Source organism: Tachyglossus aculeatus, chromosome 2, assembly GCF_015852505.1.
Source record: "Tachyglossus aculeatus isolate mTacAcu1 chromosome 2, mTacAcu1.pri, whole genome shotgun sequence".
NCBI classification, from domain to species: Eukaryota; Metazoa; Chordata; class Mammalia; order Monotremata; family Tachyglossidae; genus Tachyglossus; species Tachyglossus aculeatus.
This window is the reverse complement of record NC_052067.1, coordinates 38,721,710-38,739,509: the sequence shown is the minus strand read 5'-3', so window position 1 is coordinate 38,739,509 and position 17,800 is coordinate 38,721,710. Positions and strand designations below refer to the sequence as shown.

At 42.6% G+C, this 17,800-nt stretch overlaps 1 protein-coding gene across 1 annotated transcript in view; it reads left to right on the top strand.

Moving 5' to 3' along the window:
• The window catches only part of ULK4 (unc-51 like kinase 4), a 542,391-nt gene that overhangs the window by 150,282 nt on the left and 374,309 nt on the right, over positions 1-17,800 (top strand). The window contains exon 21 of the mRNA XM_038768285.1: positions 3,389-3,571. Coding sequence (XP_038624213.1) covers positions 3,389-3,571 — 183 coding nt within the window. The remainder of the gene's footprint in view (positions 1-3,388; positions 3,572-17,800) is intronic.

Here is a 17,800-nt window from a genome sequence, read left to right as displayed (position 1 = left end):
AGGGGCATAAGAACTGAATTTTGGGATATGTGTTTCCATCCCTTTTCAGAGTAAAAGTGTTAGAGTGCAGTGCACATGTGCTTTCAGGGGGAGGGAGGGTCTTGATCTGAGCACTAAGGCAGATGCTTTTTTAATCAGGCAATTGATCTCAGTCTGTGTGGTTGTAAATTTCCATATGGATATACTTTATGCCTTCTTTCCAATTGGAATATTGAGTAAACGTTGACTTTGGCCATTTTTCGGTACAGGAACTATGTTAGCTGTGATTCCTGGGTGTTTTGAAAAGTTCCCCTTCAAATCTTGGCCTGACTCTGTACCTGCTTTGTTCCTCTCGAGTGCCTGGGTGCAGAAAGGTTCAGTAATGTTCCTTTGTCTTCAGTGGGTGTCAACGAGGCAGTCCCAGGGTCAAAAATCTTGCATGACACAGTGTGATGGCTTCACCTATCAGCCGGTGCCCCAAAGCCATCACCATTTCCTTTTCCCAGCTCTCTCTCTCATGTCAGCTCATCCCTCTCCACCTCCCATCCCAAGCCCTAACCAGCAACGGGAAGGCAAAGGAGATGGCTGGAGTGGCGAGATGAGCTGGGACTGGCTTTTCTGTCCACAGCCACATCATCATCATCATCATCAATCGTATTTATTGAGCGCTTACTATGTGCAGAGCACTGTACTAAGCGCTTGGGAAGTACAAATTGGCAACATATAGAGACAGTCCCTACCCAACAGTGGGCTCACAAATTAAAAGGGGGAGACAGAGAACAAAACCAAACATACTAACAAAATAAAATAAATAGAATAGATATGTACAAATAAAATAAATAAATAAATAAAAAGAGTAATAAATATGTACAAACATATATACATATATACAGGTGCTGTGGGAAAGAGAAGGAGGTAAGATGGGGGGATGGAGAGGGGGAAGAGGGGGAGAGGGAGGGAGGAAGGGGCTCAGTCTGGGAAGGCCTCCTGGAGGAGGTGGGCTCTCAGTAGGGCCTTGAAGGGAGCTAACTTGCTCCCATCCTGACCTGCGCAGGCCAAGGTTAAGTAGAGAGTCCAAGTGGGCTATAACGATCTGGGATAAGTGGAGGGGATCTAGAGATCAGAGTCAACTTCTCTCCAGTGTTTTAGTACTTCATCATCATCATCATCAATCGTATTTATTGAGCGCTTACTATGTGCAGAGCACTGTACTAAGTGCTTGGGAAGTACAAATTGGCAACATATAGAGACAGTCCCTACCCAACAGTGGGCTCACAGTCTAAAAGGGGGAGACAGAGAACAAAACCAAACATACTAACAAAATAAAATAAATAGAATAGATATGTACAAATAAATAAATAAATAAATAAATACTTGCATGTATCTGTACCAGAGTGTATAGGTGAATAGGTGCATTTTTTGTTTAGATACACATTTTATTTTTTCAATGTGTCCCATTTTAGCAGTCAGTGAATGGTATTTATTGAGTGCTTCCTGTGAGCAGAGCACTGTACTAAGGACTTGGGAGAGTACGGTACTACAGAGTTTAGAACAGCCAGCGCTTAGAACAGTGCTTTGCACATAGTAAGCGCTTAATAACTGCCATTATTATTATTACAGAGTTTGTAGACACGTTCCCTGCCTTCAAAGAGATTACAGTCTACGTGGATCTATATTCATTACGTCTTCATTATTATAATGTAGGAAAGCAGAGATCTGTGTTTTCTCCTTCCTTTACAGTGCCTCACTTGATAAACTCTGTTGACTGACTGAGAGAGTATCATCCCGAGTACTGATTGTATTCCTTTAACACTCTTAGCTAAAGGGATGTGGATTTATATTCATTATGTCATCATTATTATAATGTAAGAAAGCAGAGATCTGTGTTTTCTCCTTCCTTTACAGTGCCTCACTTGATAAACTCTGTTGACTGACTGAGAGATTATCATCCCGAGTACTGATTGTATTCCTTTAACACTCTTAGCTAAAGGGATGTGGATTTATATTCATTATGTCATCATTATTATAATGTAAGAAAGCAGAGATCTGTGTTTTCTCCTTCCTTTACAGTGCCTCACTTGATAAACTCTGTTGACTGACTGAGAGATTATCATCGGGAGTACTGATTGTATGCCTTTAACGCTCTTAGCTAAAGGGATGTGGATTTATATTCATTATGTCTTCATTATTATAATGTAAGAAAGCAGAGATCCTGTTTTATCCTTCCTTTACAGTGCCCCACAGTGCACACAGCTGACACTTGATAAACTCTGTTGACTGACTGAGAGGTTATCATCCCGAGTACTGATTGGATTCCTTCAGCACTCTCAGCTAAAGGGAAGAGTTGAGGGGAAAAAAAGTCATTTCACTGCACATCCAACTCATGTCTCCACATGGTACGGTGGATGCGGATGAAGCAGGCAGAAATAGGGCAGCGCTTGCTGGGGCTAAGTCATCAGGGGGAGGCTTTCTGGCTGAAGAATCGCCTCCGGTGTCCTGCGTGGTGGGCAGGCCTATCAGCAATCCTGAAAAGAGCTAGCTGTCGTGGGCAGCGAAGACGGCAGTGACTACCCAGGCTGCTATCGTGGCCACCCCATGCAGCTCTTTGGCACCACGCCTCAGTGACAGAACTATTCTCTTGTCATTTGGGCCATAAATAGCCTTTTGTTTGTCAAATTTTTTTTAGTGGTATTCACTAAGCGCTTTCTATGTACCAAGGCACAGTATTAAGCACTTGGGAGATAGTTTTTTTTAGTGGTATTCGTTAAGCGCTTTCTGTGTGCCACACACTATACTAAGCACTGGGGAGATACAAGTTTTTTTTAGTGGCATTCATTAAGCGCTTTCTATGTACCAAGGCACAGTACTAAGCACTGGGGAGATACAAGTTTTTTTTAGTGGTTTTCATTAAGCGCTTTCTATGTGCCACACACTGTACTAAGCACTGGGGTAGATACAAGATAATCTGCTTGGACACATAATCCCTGTCCCAGGTAAGGTTTGCTGCCTTGCTGTCCATTTTACAGATGAGGTAACTGAGGCCCGGAGAAGTGAAGTGACTTGTCCAAGGTCACACTGCAAACTAGTGGCAGAGACAGGATTCAAACCCAGGTCGTTCTGAATCCCCGATCCATGGTCTATCCACTAGGCTACATTGCTTCTCAAATTCTCACATGGACTTGTCTGCATGCTGGATCATTGCCTGCCTTCTCACCTGTGGCCCCTATTTCTCCCCTGAGAACAGTGGTGGGAGAGACGAGAGAGCGTGTCATCGTCGTTGAAATCAAACTCATTCTGTGGGTTCTCAGTCTATATGAGGCTCCTCTGGGAGCATACCGTCATCTAGCAGAACAGTGTATTTGAGGGAATATAGCTATACCTAACAAAACATGTTGTCCTTTCCATACAGGCTTTATGCAGAATCACTCGCCATTCCCCTAGCGCTTTCCAGAACGTCATTGAAAAGGTGGGATTGCCTGCTTTAATCAATTCACTGGCATCTGCCATATGCAAAGTTCAACAGTATCTGCTGACCTTGTTCACGGCTCTGCTGTCACATGGAATTCATCTTCAGAGGCTCATTCAAGAAAAGGTTTGATGCATTTATTTTTTTAAATCTACCTTACCTTTGCTCTTCTCCTCCAGGACTTTTTCCTACTAATTGCTTGATAGACAGTAAGATTCAGCAACAGTAAGATTCAGAGAAGCGGCATAGCCTAGTGGCAAGAGCACGGCCTTGGGACTCAGAGGTCGTGTGTTCTAATCCCGGCTCCGCCACTTGTCTGCTGTGTGACCTTGGGCAAGCCACTTAACTTCTCTGGGCCTGTTACCTCATCTGTAAAAATGGGGATTAAGACTGTGAGCCCCACGTGGGACAACCTGATTACCTTGTATCTACCCTAGTGCTTAGTACAGTGCTTGGCACATAGTAAGCGCTTAACCAATACTGTAATTATTAATTATTATTATTATTAATTTCCACCAATGCTTTAAACTCTGAATTAGTAGGTTCATTGTTGTTGACTTCTGGCGTCAGCAACTAGTTTTACAAGGAAGATATTTTCTTTTGAAGGTGCTAATCTACCCTAACCCCCATTCAAGAACATGCTGTGCTCAATGCCTAGTCACTGGTCATGATTTTAGCCTGCCGATGGCTGATTTGGTTGGCCAGCCAGGCAGTTTTTTGGATAGATTGGAGGAAATCTCATGCGGAAAGTCTTCTTGGCTTGTGCCCCTAATCTGTCAGCTGATATCCAAGGCCACAGCAGTCCAGCTGCATACTCCACCTGTCATAGCAGGTGGGGCCCCGTTTTCGAAGAGGCCAGCCCAGTTCTGTACTCGAGGATTATCCTTCTGTACTTGGGGCCACCCATTCCCCAAATGCCACGCTCTTCCTGTCAACTGAGAGGTGGGCAGCTGTGGAAAGTGGGACCCTAGGGCTCTGTAAGGGCCATGGCCACCCTGTTTGAATGGCAGCTCCCAGGAGGGTCACTGCACTGCCCAACAGGACGACACTAAGGTTGCGGTGAAGGAGGAAGAGCTGCGGAAGAGTAACTGATGAAAGTATGATCAGAGGAGCCTTCCCTCCTCACCTTCCCCCAGTGACTTCCCCCTCTAAACCGTAAGCTTGTTCTGAGCAGGGAATGAATCTACCGAAATCTGTTGTATTGTACTCTCCCGAGTGCTTAGTACAATGCTCTGCACACAGTAAGCGCTCAATAAATGCCATTGGTATATTGATTGAAATATTTTGAGGCTTGCAACTACAGTTACTACTTCCAAACCCAGTCCAAGATCAAGAACTTTTGAAGGTGCTGGCTCCATTTCAAATCGACTTAGTTAACAAATTGGCCGGACTGGATTAATGCAGGGGCTTTAGCTCTGGGTGTGGGGGCAGAAGCAACTCTGGCTGGGCCAAAGAAATGTTGGCTCAAGCTGTTGCCACTTCAGATGACAGTCACACATCCCTTGACCATAATGCAAAGGCTACTTTGTGGGGCATTATGAAGATGGGGCCCGAGGTAGACCTTCGCAAAATGACCACCACACATTTGCAAAATTAGAAGGGACAGGGCAGCAATAGCATTAGCCTACAGTTTCCATACCCTCTTTCTCCTTCCCTTCCCTCCCCTCTTCTCTTGAATGTTGCACATGTCCCCTGGTCATCTGGGCAAGATCTATATCTGATGTCATCATCATAATGTTCCTAGTGGAAATAATAATAATAAAAATGGTCCTTGTTAAGCGCTTACACTGTGCCAAACACTGTTCTTAGCCATGGGGTAGAGACAATCAATTATATTTATTGAGCGCTTACTGTGTGCAGAGCACTGTACTAAGTGCTTGGGAAGTACAAGTTGGCAACATATAGAGACAGTCCCTACCCAACAGCGGGCTCACAGTCTAGAAGGGGGAGACAGAGAACAAAACCAAGCATATTAACAAAATAAAATAAATAGAATAGATATGTACAAGTAAGATATAGAGTAATAAATATGTACAAACATATATACATGTATACAGGTTATAAGTTAATCAGGTTGGGAACAGTCCCTTTCCCACATGGGGCTCACACTTTTCATCCCCATTTTACAGATGAGCTAACTGAGGCCCAGAGAAGTCAAGTGACTTGCCCAAGGTCACAATGCTGACAGGTGGCAGAGTTGGGATTAGAACCCAGGTCCTTCTCATTCACTCATTCATTCAGTCTCATTTATTGAGCACTTACTGTGTGCAGAGCACTGTACTAAGTGCTTGGGAAGTACAAGTTGGTAACATATAGAGACGGTCCCTACCCAACAGCGGGCTCACCGTCTAGAAGGGGGAGACAGAGAACAAAACCAAACATATTAACAAAATAAAATAAACAGAATAGATATGTACAAGTAAGATATAGAGTAATAAATATGTACAAACATATATACATATATACAGGTTATAAGTTTTCCCCCTTTTTCTCTCCCCCTTTTAGACTGTGAGCCCCCTGTTGGGTAGGGACTGTCTCTCGATGTTGCCAATTTGTACTTCCCAAGCACTTAGTACAGTGCTCTGCACATAGTAAGCGCTCAATAAATACGATTGATGATGATGATGATGAAGTTAATCAGATTGGGAACAGTCCCTTTCCCACATGGGGCTCACACTTTTCGTCCCCATTTTACAGGTGAGCTAACTGAGGCCCAGAGAAGTCAAGTGACTTGCCCAAGTTCACAATGCTGACAGGTGGCAGAGCTGGGATTAGAACCGAGTTCCTTTTCATTCATTCATTCATTCATTCAATCGCATTTATTGAGTGCTTACTGTGTGCAGAGCACTGTACTAAGTGCTTGGGGAGCACAAGTGGGCAACATCTAGAGACGGTCCCTACCCAACAGCGGGCTCACAGTCTAGAAAGGGGAGACAGAGAACAAAACATATTAACAAAATAAAATAAATAGATTAATATTAATAATAATAATAATAAATAAATAAGGTCCTTCTGACTCCCAGTCCCAGCTGTATCCACCAGACCGCACTGCCTTCCCGTGTTGGCCACGTTGGTAAGGTTAAGAGGCTGGCTCTGACAGAGCATCCTCCCTGCCAAGCACAGCACCAGGGGAAAGACTGCCCAAACCAGTCCGGTGTCATCATCATCATCATCATCATCGTATTTATTGAGTGCTTACTATGTGCAGAGCACTGTACTAAGCGCCCATGGCCTGAGCTGCTGACAGAGCCGCCTCGGAAAGTGGCTTAGCAGGACTCAATTGCAGGCCAAGATGTAGGCGGCCCGAGAGAGGAGCTGGCGCATCCTGGAACCAGCAGATGAGGTAGAACTGTAGGATTCCCTCTGCCACCCTTTCCCACCCCAGTTTCCTGGAAAATCTGTTGGGATGCTGGATATCTTATTAGGGTTGGTTTATGTGGTATCTCCCATATGCAGAGCACTTTCCTAAGTACTTGGGATAATACAATAAAGGTAAAAGACATAATCTCTGCCCTCAAGGAGATTACAGCCTAATGGGAGATGGGCATATGCAAAGGACATCAGACAAAAACTCCTGACCATGGCTTTAAGGCAGTCGATCAGTAGTTCTTTCTCCCCACTTATCACCCTCTTCTCCCGCTTTACTCCAATTTGAACACTTTGTTCCTCTCAAGCTGACCTACTCACAAGTCTGGTTTATATTTTCTCCTGCTGCCAATGTTCTGGTCACGCCTTTCATTCTGCTCCAACTCCCTCCCCCTTTCCTATGCAGAAAACCACTGTTCCCCCATCTTCAAAGCCCTTTGAATTCACATCTCACTGGGAGGCCTTTCCTGATTAATTTCTAACCTCCTCGCCCTCAGTGCCCTCCAAATGCCACTATAGCACTTCTGCCCTTCCTAAGCATACTCGTGTACATGTCTTTATATTCTGTTGCTTCCTCCTACCTGTAGTGTGTCTCTCTGCTCCACTGCAAGCTCCTTGAGGGCAAGGACCATCCCCCACACTGCCCTACCTCCTTCCCCTCCCCACAGCACTTGTATATATATTTATACAGATTTATTACTCTATTTATTTTACTTGTACATATTTACTGTTCTATTTGTTTTGTTACTGATGTGCATATAGCTTTAATTCTATTTGTTCTGAGGATTTTGACACCTGTCTACATGTTTTGCTGTCTGTCTCCCCCTTCTTGACTGTGAGCCCGTTGTTGGGTAGGGACCATCTCTATATGTTGCCGACTTGTACTTCCCAAGCGCTTAGTACAGTCCTCTGCACACAGTAAGCGCTCAGTAAATATGATTGAATGAATGAATTAAATCTCTTGTCCTCTCCCAAGTATTTAGTACAGTGCTTTTGCACAGATTACATGCAATACTCTCTTTTCTAGGAGAATGGAAAGATACATAGATGAATAAATAAGTGTGAATTAACATCAATTGAGATGTGCATACGTTTAAGGATACACCTAAAAGTGCCAAGGATGGCTGTTAGAGTGACGAGACCTGGGATGTCTCTTGGAGATGGGATTTCAGGAGCACCTGGAAGATGGAGAGTTGTGTAGTTTTTTTAAATGTATTTATTTTTTAATGGCACTTGTTAAGCACTTGCTATGTGCCAGGCACTGTACTGAGTGCCAGTATAGATATAAAATAAACGTGCTGGACAGGCTAAGATGGGGGAGAGAGTCCCAGGCCAGAGGAAGGGTGTGAGCAAGGAGTCAGAGGCCGGAGCATTGAGAGGAAGGCACAGCCAGGAGATTAGTAGTGAAGAATATGAGCTGGGGTGTGATGGGGTGATGAGAGCAGAAATTGGAGGAGGAAAGCTGGCAGAGTGCCTTGAAGCCAGTGATGCTTGATGAGAGAAATGAGTGATGGAGTTTTTGAAGAACCAAAAGATATATGCAGACCGTTTTAGGAAGATTATCTTGAATGCTACCTCCCCATTCAGGCGTGAAAATAAATCCAGTGTACTTGGAATTTGTGAGGGAGAATAAGAAGAGTATAAGCTCCAAATTCCATCAGTCAGTTTTTTAGTTTTAATTCCCCAAATGTCTTTTTCTTCACATGTACTTTTATTATCCTGCTTTATAATTTAAATGGTGGGAGACTGATAATTTGGAAGAATTCATAATTGTGTTGAGGAGAGACAATTTACTATAAAATTAGGTAGCCTCATTATAGTTTAATACAAGTCTCCTATTTGTTTTTGATCCACATCATTAACAAACATTGATTGAAGGTTTGCTGTGTTCAGTGATTTGAAGGTAACTTTAATTCCTGCCTACTGAATTGTTGGCTTCAAAAAACTATTGTTTTGGTGGGTTTTTTTTCCGTGCTGCAGTAGATACCAGTTAATCAGGTTGGCTACAGTTCCTGCCCCTGTCCCACATGGGGCTCACAGAATGTTTACGGGGGTTAAAAAAGTGACATGAATTAAATTTCGTAAAGGACCGAATCCTATTTGAGTGACTGTTCCAATAATAAGGCAAGATCTTTCTTTTCGGCTCTGCTATATTTTCCAAGCCCATGGATCCAATCCAGAAAATGACCTGGGCACTTTGGAGCCTAGGATAGGGAGACTGCACTTCTTTGGACATTCTGGTTATTGGTTGGCTTCTTGCTACAAGGAGAGAAGTGTGGATTTGTTCAGAGTTGGTCCGCTTAGCACTGGTGGTTGGTGTCTCCTGTAAGCGCTTAGTACAATGCTCTGCACACAGTAAGCACTAAATAAATATGATTGAATGAATAAATATAAGGCACAGGCAGTGGAGGCTGGGAAAAGGATGTTAGTAAAGGGGGAATGGGATGACACAGTGCCAGTGGGGTTTGTTCCTCCTGCATAGTGATGGACTATGAACTCCTTCTGGGCAGGAATTGCATCTACCAACTCTGTTTTATTGTACTTTCCCAAGTGCCTAGTTCAGAGCTCTGCAAAAAACAACCACTCAATAAATACCATTGTTTGGTTGATAGATTCCATGCAAGTGCTTCAGGCTCAATAGATCTGTGTGTTCAGATCAATCAGTGGTATTTATTGAACGCTTACTTTGTGCACAGCACACAGCTTGGGAGAGTACAATTAAACAACCTTAGCAGACACATCCCCCGCAGATCCATCAGGTAGATCCTTTTGGTTGGACATTTGAACATTTCTTAGTGCCACTCTGCCCCATAGAAAGGTGCAGGCCATTAGTAACAAGCTCGCGTGTTCAGAGAAACACAGGCATGTCTTCAGAAAATATTTTTTAACATTTCATAGTATTAAAAAATACTTAGTTTTTAGTTCTTTGTAGTTATTTATTAATCCCTCCAAATCTCTACAGACTGCACAATTTGTTTTTTGCATTTGATATATACTGAGAAGAAGGTAATAATTATCTTGCGATCATGCTCCATTTTCTTGTTTGAAAACAGGATTGAAGGGGCATATTGAAGTTCTCGTCCAATCTAACCATGGGCCGTAGTCCATTTAGTGGCCTTTAGTAATTTCTTGGAGTTTCTGACTAAGGAGCTAAATACCCAAGTTGCTATGCCAAGGGAGAACCTTAACTAGGAGCTGCCTAAAATACCACAGCTGCTGTTTCTTCCTCCTGCGGGGTTCATTCATCAATCAGTCAGTCAGTAGTATTTATTAAGCACTTACTGTGTGCAGAGTGCTGAACTAAGCACTTGGGAGAGTACAATACAGTAGAAAAGGTTGACAGAATCCCCGCCCTCAAGGAATGTACAATCTAGAGGGGGAGAACAGACTAGAATTGCATCCAGGCTATTGAGGGAAGTGAAATCAGAGGCTCTTATGGCATGCTAAAGTGGCAGAAGGATCAGCATACTACAACAGAGAAAACCCCTTCAAGAGCAGCTATTCATAATGAGAGTCGTCAAACAGGCGGATAAATGCAGCCTTATTTGTGTTACCCTAAGCTTTGCAATCCAAGAGGCAAAAAGGCAAATTGTCAGCAGTCTTCTAAGTAGACATTTCCCTGCAGTAAGGGCTTAATTGGGAGAATCTCTTCCATGGTGGGCAAGAGATTTCTCATGTCCGCACTTGTTTGTGCCTTGCACTGGGTAGTTTTCAGATTCCCTGAAGTCCCACAGTGAGTATTCATTCATTCATTCATTCATTCATTCATTCATTCAATCGTATTTATTGAGCGCTTGCTTACTGTGTGCAGAGCACTTTACTAAGCACTTGGGAAGTACAAGTTAGCAACATATAGAGACGGTCCCCACCCAACAGCGGGCTCACAGTCTAGAAGGGGGAGACAGACAACAAAACAAAAATACATATTAACAAAATAAAATAAATAGAATAAATATGTACAAATGAAATAAATAGAGTAATAAATACGTACAAACATATATACATATATACAGGTGCTGTGGGGAGGGGAAGGAGGTAAGTTGGGGGGGGAGGGGGAGAGGAAGGAGCGGGCTCAGTCTGGTATTCATGCATTTCTTCTGCCCAGTAGATATAGCTCAACAAATTGGCCAGGCCCAGGGTGGGTCAGGACCACTGGAGAGCATGATAGAAACTGGGGGTTCATTTACAAAAACGCTTTTGTCTCTTAAGGAGCCCCAAAATTCCTTAGTGCAGAACGACAGAGGTTGGATTGATTTCTGAGCCTCAGCTATAAAGTCAGCAGCTGCTTTCTACCTTTTGGGGGGTCTGTAACTTTCGGAGCTGCCAGAGCTTGGGATCCACAGATGATTCCTGTTGGGAAGGGTCATTAGGAAAGACTCCACAGGACCAGGATGTTACAGGATGTGAATACATTTGCCCAGCTAATTTCAAAACTAGTTCATATTATGAAAAATAGCACTGTTTTGAAACGACGGCCTCTTCAGAGTTTATAAAAATACCCTGGTTTCATCTCTGAGCTCTAATAGGCGGTGTCAGTAATATAGAGCACTGTGAGTGTATGCCTTTCAGGTTAGCCAGCAGTATCTTGGCTGAGAATGTATTAAATGCATGGTCACAACCCTGTCATTACCCACTGTGTAACTCAAGCTTTTTCTAACTCTTGAGCCATACCATACCTTAGCTTTATAGGCAAAGGAAAAGGGCCTCTGAGACCGCATTATAAATTTGTCTTTTTTCCCCCTCACCTCGTTTGCTCTTTATATTTTTTTAGCTCAGCAAACCGCAGTGAGTTATTTTTAGAGGTTGTTGAAAGCTGTGGCTTGTGAACTGGGCTGTTTATCTAAAGAATTATGCCGATTTGCAAATCTGCCCTGTGATTATGGAAACCAAGCATTTAAGTGGAAGTGACCCTTTTCATTGACTCTATCTTGATTTAAAAACCCTCTGGCAAGTGATCTAAAGCGGGACAACATCACTTTCTTAAAAATGATTGCCCCCTCCCCCCCCTTTCTTGATTACATGAATGAGAAAACCCTCCAATATGGGGACATTCCAACATTTTTTCTCTCTGGGGCCTTCATCTACTCCTTTTTACTTGGGTGCATCCCTTTGAGTACATGTAACTCCATCCACTGCTGTTGCTAGTGTGCCCAAGGAAGCAACATTTCATTACAGGGAAGTTTTACACTTATGCCCAAGGAAACAGCATTTCATTATAGGGAAATTTACACTTAATCTAGTAGGACCTTTATTCAGCCACTGGCATACCTCAGAGTTTCAGTATTATTCTGTATAACCAGACAAGGGAAAAATGAGGAAATGAAGGTATTAAGGGAATGGAAAAGGCTAGTATATACTGGGAATAGGGGAACAATATTTCTTAGGTGGGTAATTGGTTCTTTAATTCTGAATATCTGTTACCTTGGGAGTACCATCCTGAGACACATTGTTCTCCTATCCCCAGAGTATCTAATGTTAAGCATTATTTCACGTTTAACAAACAAAGATTTCTTGCCAGCAGACTACTTTAGGATTGGGAAAAAAACCCGAAACAATGATGTCTATCTTGATGGGGGTGAAGAGATGGAGTGTGAGTCTGTCTGTATTCATCAGAGTTAATCTTTACCTTACTTCAGGTTACGAGGCTGTCTGTAGCCCTGTTAGTAAGAGGTAGAATAGGATTTTTCTATTATTAGCCTTTTGTGACCCTCTCCTATTGTTACAAAACTTCCTTTCCAAAAACCTCTCTTTTAACCTGAAGTTCCTCATGGTTGGCCTTAGGCAAGAAAGGGGCATGGGGGGGGATGCTTGAAGTTAATTGGACCAACTATTATTGAGTAATGGTTCATAGAAAAATAGCCTCTTTCATTTTTGAAAAAGTATACCAATCGGTTTTTTTCCCTCCCCTTGGACTTAGGTAGTGCTGTTCTCTGAAATTCAAACAATTATATCCCGACACTGAGCTAGAACTCCGGTCCCTGTGGTGTGACAAAGTTTACTTTACAAATGGAAACAATGATCCGGGGCAGAGGTGTCTCCACTTTTGTAAGGTGCTTGATAAAAATGACACAGCCATTGGTGTTTCAGGAACATTTATAAAAATGGTAATTTCTGGATGACTTTTGGCCTGTGTCATCCAGGCAGCATTAATTTCACAGGCTGTATCTATGTCAGGTAATTTGAAGGATTCCATTGCTTAGACCTCTGAGGGAGAAGTTTTCCATTCCACTGTGGATTAGGTCCAAAATCCATCTCTTCTGCTTCAAAGCCTTTCACCAATTTACCCCAGAATTCCTCACTTCCATTATCTCTTTCTATCATTAAGCCCTCCCATTTCACTTCTGTCAGCCAGATTTGCTCAGTGCCCGATTTACTCATCCACTCATTACATTTCCACCTTTCCTAAATAATTGGAAGAAATTGCAAATTCTCCCAGCCTATTCATACTACAGCGAGGATTTTCTGTACATTTCCCACCTCACAATATGGATTTACTTTGTACGTGTTGCTAAATTTATTTATCTATTTAATGTATTTGTTCAAGGTATATGTTTAATTGCCTGTATTCTCCTTATCCGTCTGTCTGTAAGGGTGTTTGCTTGCCTTATACTGTAAATTTCTAAGAGGCAGGTGCAAGGCAACTCTTTGCAGAATCTGGCTTCATTGACTTTGGGGGTTCTTTCTCCCTTTCCCTTTGCCGAGTTGAACATAACTTTAACCCCCTCTACTCTTTGAAGTGATTTTGCAGGGAGGATGTGGGGAAGCTTAGAGCACACTTGTTTCCTCTTCCAGGTTGTATACTGAATTGGCAAGGGGTAGGCAGATTGGCGAGTGGTTGAAAGCAAGTGGGCAGCAAGGATAATGGTGCTCCCAAGGGTGGTGGGATGTAATAGGCATATCTTTATCTTCAGCACCTACTAATCTGAGGTTTGGGTGAAGGACCCTACTCACCCTGATCTTCACCCAGTCCTGTATAAGCTCAGTCCTTACTTCAGTCAAACTCTTTGAAGCATCGTCTCATTGAGTGGACGGCAGAAATTCTCATTGCATAACACCTAGCCGAGTGTTACTTGAAGACAGGGCATTGTAAACACTTATGTGAAACAAGATGACACATCGCAGATAGTAGTTTCCCTTTTCTTAGACAGTCATGTCCCTAATCAGATGGTATGGGCAGAAAGAGGAGCTGCAGTCGGATGACTCTGGGCACCCCCACCTCTGTCTCCCATCATTGGAATAATGAGACACGATGAGGGGAAGGTGGATCTGCAGCATATCTGCAATGATTGCTGGAAGAGTCTTGCCCTTTGGACCTGGAGTTGCCCTGCCAGATTGGTGAAGAGCTTGAAACTTCAACCTTAATGGACTGCACCTTTTATTGTTCTTAGTATTTTATTCATCTAGTTTATTTCTTTGCTTGTCTTTTGCCAGTTCGGTTGGTCTTCCCCTCCCTCTCTCCCCTATTCTTCTCCCCCTTACCCCTTTATTTAAGTTGAGGTAGGGCTAGGGACCTTGTCTGAAGTATTATTCTTGTATCTTTCCCTCCAGTGGTTTAATATGGTGCTTGAACAAAGAAAGCACTCACCATTGATAAACATAATAGAAAAGGTGAGATGATGGTGTGGAGACTCCCAATATAATTACTTACTGCCATATTTAGTTTATGTGGTAGGTAGTCACGTGGCTGTCTGTGGTTCCATAGGCCATTTTATATGTCTGTTAGCATTTCTGTATCTGTTGTCAGTTCTAAACTTAGCTAAGACAGAGAACATGTACAAGTTGCTCAATATTCCCAGCATATTGCAAACATTTGGGCCTTTTATAAATGCTTTTGATAATATGGTCAGGGATAAATACTTGACCAAAGGCGGTACAAAAAGTCCATGACTAAACTGGTATTAGAGTGTAAGGGCTTTTAATTGCTAGATTTAGTCATAGTCCACTGAGCTGTATTGACTCTAACCTGAATGCAGCAACTTACAATAGCTCATAAAAGTACACAGAATCCACCACTGATGCCAAATCATGCAATCTTTTGCTTGGGGCCTGTAACTCTGTGAAACCCACATTTCAAACTAGTGCTTGAAATGTGTTGTTAGCACTTATTGCTTGAGATAAAAACAAATCAATCAATAAAACCTTAAATTCCTCATTGTTATATCTGTTCCACATCTCACATGGGAACTTAAACATGCCCAGCAGAGGCACCCTCCCCTTCCATTCATCTCTGCCAAAAACTGGAGATTCTGTTTAATCTTGGGTATTTTTGAAGTCTTGATGAGGGAACTCTGTTATCCAGTGTAGTTTAGATTTATTTATTTATTTATTTTATTTGTACATATTTATTCTATTTATTTTATTTTGTTAGTATGTTTTGTTTTGTTGTCTGTCTCCCCCTTCTAGACTGTGAGCCCGCTGTTGGGTAGGGACCGTCTCTATATGTTGCCAACTTGTCCAAGTGCTTAGTACAGTGCTCTGCACACAGTAAGCGCTCAATAAATACGATTGAGTGAATGAATGAAAGGAGATGAGGGTGCTAACCTGCTCTACCACTTGCCCGTTCTGTGGCCTTAGGCAAGTAAGTTATGCTTGCTGGACCTCAATTTCCTCATCTGTAAAAGTGGGGATAATATACTCATTTTCCCTTCTTCTTAGAGTGTACAAGCCTGAATGGGACAAGGCCTATGTCTAATTATCGTTTATGTACCCCAGTGCTTAACACAATGTTTGACCCTTAATAAATACCATTGCTTACACCAACAGAAAGTTCGGAGGAAGACTCTCTCCTTTCTCTCCTGCAATGGAATTTCATGAATGAAACAAGGCAGATATTAATTTCTTCAAAATGTAATTGGTGTGGTTTCCTGGACCACAAATCCAGTAAGGCTATGACAATTAGTGTTTTACGAAACTTTATTTGGTAATTTCTTGAGTAGTTTTTGCAGCACTGCTGTTCAGTTTACACCTACAAGTAAACTGAGTTCATTTTTGGATTTTGATAGAATCCAAGTATTGACTTTAAAATCAGATTTGTCTTATACAAGTGGATGAACAGTTTATATCATTGCTAATCATATGTCTGAAATAGACTGAAATTAAATTTCACACATTAATCAGATTTCACAGTGATAGTTTTTGAATTTTGTTTAAAGTCTATCCGAGTTAATAAAAAGAAGAGTTCTGCAAGAAGCATTTCACTTACAAATTAGCTCAGGGTCCTTTATGGAGCATACAATCCAAGAACAGCTTTAGAGTCAATCAGTACATTCATTATCTTTCCTTTAAAATGTCTAAGGAAACTATGTTAAAGTAGTTGTCCTCATGCATTTCTCGTTGCTTTTCCTTGGGGCTATTATCAGTTGATGGCCAGGCTCAGCTCATCGAATTTTCGCTGTGGCAGGGAATCAGGAGCAGATCAATCTCACCTCTTGAGATTTGCAGGGGATCAATTCGGTGTTCTCATCCTCATTATTTTACACTTACTTATTTAACACATTCTGTTCTTGTGCTGTACACTGGAGGAATAGTTCTGTTCATCCTTTCCTGAAAGAGAAATCTGCTTTTTATTGTACTGAAGTAGGTATTAAGGAAGCTGGTTACTTCAAGCTAAATGTAGATGGGTAATAATTGGAGTTTTCTGTAGCTCTGTTTCACGTTTGCTCATAGCTGAAAATGGATAGAACTGACAGAGATGCCTTCCAAAATACCTATGGAAAGCCCACCCAGTCTGACTTCTAGCCTTCTTTATCTTATGTGCCAGGGAAAAACTCTTGGAGTGTAAAGTTCTGGGGGAGTCTCACCCTGACTTGGTCTGCATGTGTGCACAGTTTATCCTCTTCATTATGCTTCCCTCCTATCGCCCTTCCAAGTTTAGATTAGGTAGACTGGAACATTTGGCAAAGAGATGAATGTGAATCATAGCTGAGTGCACAGTGGACTGCAGGCTGAACTGTTTGTTCTCTAATTATACACACCTACTACTAATTCTTTGTTCAAAGGATATGAGCCTGAGTTGAGATTTCTGACCCACCAGCGGCTTAGTTAGGAGCCCTGCAGAAGAGTTCTCCAAAATTGGGTATTACTAGTGAGGAATGTGGCCTCGTTATTCTTCCCTTCCCTGCTGCCACTTTCCATCATCTAATGTCAAAGCATTTACTCCTTTCATTGTCTTCTCTGCGAATGTAGCCAGAATAGAATCCATCTAAGACTCTCTAGAGCAGCAGTATGTAACCTGAAATTGGACCCTAGATTATGGTGGTGTGTTTAATTTTTGTTTCGTTTTTCACTTGACTATGGATTCTCTTCTAGGTCAGGAATCCACACATGCTGAGACCCCATCATAACTGGGAGGACCAATTATAATGGGATTTAATTATAGCTGGTTACCCGTTAAAGAAACAACTACTAGCAGGGTACCCCACAGCTCAGGGATGTTCACCATGCTGTTGGGCAAGATATTCTGTGCATGCTATATTTCCCATTGAAATAATTGTTTCACTTTTTTTCCCCACTCCTGCCCCAATCAGTCATATCTGCAGAACACCGTACTAAATGTTTGGTAAAGAATAACAAAACAAAAGACATGGGACCTGTTCCCAAGGAGCTTAAATCCCCATTCCCCTGATCCTTAAAGTGCTGCTAGTGCTGCTTTTCTGTACCTGACCTCTTCTCCACCCTCTTTCCCCTCACCCCACACCCTCCCAACTCACTCCTTCCTTCTTCCTCCTTGGGGATGGCCCAATGCCTGAAACTGGCCCCGGCTTCTCTCTTTACTTGTAAATTTCTTTCATGGTATGGTGGAGCCCCACCACTGCACTCTTCACCTCACTGTCCCGTTTCCCCAGCTTGCAGCCCCTTGCCTCCTAGAACTGCCAAAGCCGGGGGAAGGGGACCGGCTTGGAGTGGAATAGGGTGAAAGGAAGGTGGAGGTAGGGGTGGAGGACTGGGAGGGTATTGCCTTCATCCGCCTTACCTCCATCCCCATAGCAT